The sequence below is a fragment of the Euprymna scolopes genome, chromosome 27 (assembly GCF_053919585.1).
Source record: "Euprymna scolopes isolate OS-2025 chromosome 27, ASM5391958v1, whole genome shotgun sequence".
In the NCBI taxonomy this organism is placed as follows: domain Eukaryota; kingdom Metazoa; phylum Mollusca; class Cephalopoda; order Sepiida; family Sepiolidae; genus Euprymna; species Euprymna scolopes.
In genome coordinates, this window is record NC_136508.1 from 85412144 (window position 1) to 85418641 (window position 6498).

The following is a 6498-nucleotide window of genomic DNA, read 5'->3' on the forward strand; positions in this document are numbered from 1 at the left end:
CTACCGCGGAATTTTCACGGGTCCTGCTAGTATACAATTAATATAATTACATAATCATTTTAAACATGATAAAGACTACATTATATATTTTGGCATATACAAATTGATAAAGGTTACAGAATAATATTAAACAAGATAAAGACTACACATTAATTTTGAACATAAAGAAATTAATAAAGGTTAAATAATAATATTAAACATTATAAAGACTACACATCAATTGTGAACCTATACAAATTAATAAAGATTAAAAATCATATTAAACATAGTAAAGACTACATATAAAGTTTAAAACATATAAAAATCATTAGAAATTGTAAAATCATATTAAACATGATGAAGAATGTACATAAATTTTATAACACATAAACAAATTACATAATCATATTAAACATGATAAAGACTACACATAAATTTTGAACATATACAAATTAATAAAAATTACATAATCATATAAAACATGATAAAGACTACACCTCAATTTTAAACACACACAAATTAATAAAAATTACATAAGCATATAAAACATGATAAAAACTACACACCAATTCTAAACATATACAAATTAATAAAAATTACATAATCATATTAAAAATGATAAAAACTACACATCAATTCTAAACATGTACAAATTAATAAAAATTACATAATCATATTAAACATGATAAAGACTACACATAAATTCTAAACATGTACGAATAAATAAAAATTACATAATCATGTTAAACATGATAAAGACTACACATAAATTTTGAACATATAAAAATTAAAAAAACTTACATAATCATATAAAACATGATAAAGACTACACATAAATTTTGAACATATAAAAATTTAAAAAAATTACATAATCATATAAAACATGATAAAGACTACACATAAATTTTGAACATATAAAAATTAAAACAATACATAATCATATAAAACATGATAAAGACTACACATAAATTTTGAACATATAAAAATTTAAAAAAATTACATAATCATATTAAAAAAGATAAAAACTACACATAAATTTTGAACATATAAAAATTTAAAAAAATTACATAATCATATAAAACATGATAAAGACTACACATAAATTTTGAACATATAAAAATTTAAAAAAATTACATAATCATATAAAACATGATAAAGACTACACATAAATTTTGAACATATAAAAATTAAAACAATACATAATCATATAAAACATGATAAAGACTACACATAAATTTTGAACATATAAAAATTTAAAAAAATTACATAATCATATTAAAAAAGATAAAAACTACACATAAATTTTGAACATACCCAAATAAATAAAAATTACATAATCATATAAAACATGATAAAGACTACACATAAATTTTGAACATATAAAAATTTAAAAAAATTACATAATCATATTAAAAAAGATAAAAACTACACATAAATTTTGTAACATATACAAATAAATAAAAATTACATAATCATATAAAACATGATAAAGACTACACATAAATTTTGAACATATAAAAATTTAAAAAAATTACATAATCATATAAAACATGATAAAGACTACACATAAATTTTGAACATATAAAAATTTAAAAAAATTACATAATCATATAAAACATGATAAAGACTACACATCAATTTCGAACATATAAAAATTAAAAAAATTACATAATCATATAAAACATGATAAAGACTACACATAAATTTTGAACATATAAAAATTTAAAAAAATTACATAATCATATAAAACATGATAAAGACTACACATCAATTTCGAACATATAAAAATTAAAAAAATTACATAATCATATAAAACATGATAAAGACTACACATAAATTTTGAACATATAAAAATTTAAAAAAATTACATAATCATATAAAACATGATAAAGACTACACATAAATTTTGAACATATAAAAATTAAAAAAAATTACATAATCATATAAAACATGATAAAGACTACACATAAATTTTGAACATATAAAAATTTAAAAAATTACATAATCATATAAAACATGATAAAGACTACACATCAATTTCGAACATATACAAATTAAAAAAAATTACATAATCATATAAAACATGATAAAGACTACACATAAATTTTGAACATATACAAATTAAAAAAAAATACATAATCATATAAAACATGATAAAGACTACACATAAATTTTGAACATATAAAAATTAAAAAAAATTACATAATCATATAAAACATGATAAAGACTACACATAAATTTTGAACATATACAAATTAAAAAAAATTACATAATCATATAAAACATGATAAAGACTACACATAAATTTTGAACATATAAAAATTAAAAAAAATTACATAATCATATAACACATGATAAAGACTACACATAAATTTTGAACATATAAAAATTAAAAAAAATTACATAATCATATAAAACATGATAAAGACTACACATAAATTTTGAACATATAAAAATTTAAAAAAATTACATAATCATATAAAACATGATAAAGACTACACATAAATTTTGAACATATAAAAATTTAAAAAAATTACATAATCATATAAAACATGATAAAGACTACACATAAATTTTGAACATATAAAAATTTAAAATAATTACATAATCATATAAAACATGATAAAGACTACACATAAATTTTGAACATATAAAAATTTAAAAAAATTACATAATCATATAAAACATGATAAAGACTACACATACATTTTGAACATATAAAAATTTAAAAAAATACATAATCATATAAAACATGATAAAGACTACACATAAATTTTGAACATATAAAAATTTAAAAAAATACATAATCATATAAAACATGATAAAGACTACACATAAATTTTGAACATATAAAAATTTAAAAAAAATACATAATCATATAAAACATGATAAAGACTACACATGAATTTTGAACATATAAAAATTTAAAAAAATTACATAATCATATTAAAAAAGATAAAAACTACACATAAATTTTGAACATACCCAAATAAATAAAAATTACATAATCATATAAAACATGATAAAGACTACACATAAATTTTGAACATATAAAAATTAAAAAAAAATACATAATCATATAAAACATGATAAAGACTACACATAAATTTTGAACATATAAAAATTAAAAAAAATTACATAATCATATAAAACATGATAAAGACTACACATAAATTTTGAACATATAAAAATTTAAAAAAAATACATAATCATATAAAACACGATAAAAACTACACATCAATGCTAAACATATACAAATTAATAAAATTTACATAATCATATTAAAAATGATAAAGACTACACATCAATTTTTAACATATACAAATTAATAAAAATTACATAATCCTATTAAAAATGATAAAAACTACACATAAATTTTGAACATATACAAATTAATAAAAATTACATAATCATATAAAACATTATAAAGACTACACATCAATTTTTCACATATACAAATTAATAAAAATTACATAATCATATTAAAAATTATAAAAACTACACATCAATTTTGACACATGCAAATAAATAAAAATATTAAACATTATAAGACTACACATCAATTCTAAACATATACAAATTAATAAAAATTACATAATCATATTAAACATTAATTTAGAGCGCGTGCAAATAAAAGAAGAATACACATTAGTTTTATAATGTACAAATTAATAAAGAGTACATTTAAATTTTTTAAACGTACAAATTAATAAAAAGTACACTTTAATTTTTTGTTCATACAATTAATGTAGAGTACACATATGCAAATAATTAAAAAGTAATATGTGCAAATAATAAAAAAGTACACATTAATTTTACACATATACAAATTTATAAAAAGTACACATTAAATTTGAACACGTATAAATTAATTAATAATAAACATTATTTTTAAACATGTACAAATTTATATATAGTACACAATAATTTTGAATATGTGCGAATTAATAAAGAGAACACATTAATTTTAAGCGTGTACTAAATAATAAAGTGTGCATGCAAATTTTTAACTGGTACAAAGTAATAAAAGATTACACAATAATTTTGCATAACATAAATTTCAAACATGTACAAATTAATAAAGAGTATACAATAATTTTTAACATGTACGAATCATTAAAGAGTACACATTAATTTTTGCGTGTACTAAATAATAAAGAGTACATATTGATTTTTAACATGTACAAATTAATAAATAATGCACATGTATTTTGAACATGTAGGAAATAATAAAAAGAACACATTAATTGTGAACATGGTAAAATTGATAAAAAGCACACATTAATTTTGAGAAAGTACAAATTAATAAAAAATACATTAATTTTGAGAAAGTACAAATTAATAAGAAATACAAATTAATTTTTAACATGTAGTAATTATTAAAAAGTGCTCGTAAATATTAAGCATGTAACAATTAGTAAAAAGTACTCATAAATTTTAAGCATGTACAAATTAATAAAGAATACTCATAAATTTTAAGCATGTACAAATTAATAAAGAGTACTCATAAATTTTAAGCATGTACAAATTAATAAAGAGTACTCATAAGTCTTAACCATGTACAAATTAATAAAGAGTACTCATAAATTTTAAGCATGTACAAATTAATAAAGAGTACTCATAAATTTTAAGCATGTACAAATTAATAAAGAGTACTCATAAGTCTTAACCATGTACAAATTAATAAAGAGTACTCATAAATTTTAAGCATGTACAAATTAATAAAGAGTACTCATAAATTTTAAGCATGTACAAATTAATAAAGAGTACTCATAAGTCTTAACCATGTACAAATTAATAAAGAGTACACATTAATTTTAAGCATGTACAAATTAATCAAGAATACTCATAAATTTTAAGCATGTACAAATTAATAAAGAGTACTCATAAATTTTAAGCATTTACAAATTAATAAAGAGTACTCATAAATTTTAAGCATTTACAAATTAATAAAGAGTACTCATAAATTTTAAGCATGTACAAATTAATAAAGAGTACTCATAAATTTTAAGCATGTACAAATTAATAAAGAGTACTCATAAATTTTAAGCATGTACAAATTAATAAAGAGTACTCATAAATTTTAAGCATGTACAAATTAATAAAGAGTACTCATAAATTTTAAGCATGTACAAATTAATAAAGAGTACTCATAAATTTTAAGCATGTACAAATTAATAAAGAGTACTCATAAATTTTAAGCATTTACAAATTAATAAAGAGTACTCATAAATTTTAAGCATGTACAAATTAATAAAGAGTACTCATAAATTTTAAGCATGTACAAATTAATAAAGAGTACTCATAAATTTTAAGCATGTACAAATTAATAAAGAGTACTCATAAATTTTAAGCATGTACAAATTAATAAAGAGTACTCATAAATTTTAAGCATGTACAAATTAATAAAGAGTACTCATAAATTTTAAGCATGTACAAATTAATAAAGAGTACTCATAAATTTTTAGCATGTACAAATTAATAAAGAGTACATATTACTTTTGAATATGTACGAATTAATTAAAACATGCACATTAATTTTGAACATCGACAAATTAATAAATAGTATACGTTTATTTTGAATATATTCAAATTTATAAAGGTTACACATTAATTTTAAGCACGTACATATTTCTATATAACCGTGCAAAATATAATATTTTTTTAATGTAAATCGTAAAATGATTTTTCTGATTCTTTGTTTTATTTTTTTCTTTATTTTCAGGCTAACATTATCTGTGTTATATTCATCGTAAAGGCGCTTCTCTCTACCCGTCGCATGTTGCGGGAAAATGTAAGAGAACGACTAAGGTAAGTGTTTATATAATTATTGTGATCACCTCCCTCCCTTTAATTCGTTAGCAATAAGACATGGCCGTCATTATACATGCGCAAAATTTGAGGGAAGTAATTCATCAAAAGTAGATACTGTTTTATTACATATATGTTTGTTGGTTGGTTTGTGTATAGCTTAGCGTCTACACCGCTCGATCAATTGTCACTAAATTTGTTCAAAATATCAATTATGCTCCAACTTAGAAGCGATCTAATGTTGGAATATCTAAGTTAAAGATCATAGTCATGAAAAAATGGTTAAAGTCACACTTTGGGCGATAACTTCGGTTTTGTCCATCGTAGAGACTTAATATTTTGCTCATATTATAGCATAGTAACAGAGTTCCGCTTCGAATGTGACTTTGGCATTGAGATTTGATCTTTAAAAGTTTAATTATGGTTGAATTTTTGATGAAATTCAACTTTCCTATTTTCTCAATTTGATGCATATTCTAATACTCTTTGATAACTGATTTTTACAAATTCGATATATAAATTTGATAGTATTTGATACAACAATAACCACCATGTCAAAACTTCAGCATGATAAGATAAATAGTTTTTGAATTATCAACGTTTTCTATTACATAACTTCAGGAACATAGGGATGATGCCGAGATGATTTTAACTTATCCTTACGTTGTCAGTCGAAAATGGACATAGGGGTGATGCCGAGATGATTTT

The 6498-nt window shown here is 19.9% G+C and overlaps 1 protein-coding gene across 1 annotated transcript in view; it reads left to right on the top strand.

Moving 5' to 3' along the window:
• Positions 1–6498, top strand: part of LOC145248727 (adhesion G protein-coupled receptor L2-like) — a 98308-nt gene that overhangs the window by 80063 nt on the left and 11747 nt on the right. The window contains exon 17 of the mRNA XM_080110377.1: positions 5705–5790. Within this exon, the coding sequence (XP_079966503.1) occupies positions 5705–5790 (86 nt within the window). The remainder of the gene's footprint in view (positions 1–5704; positions 5791–6498) is intronic.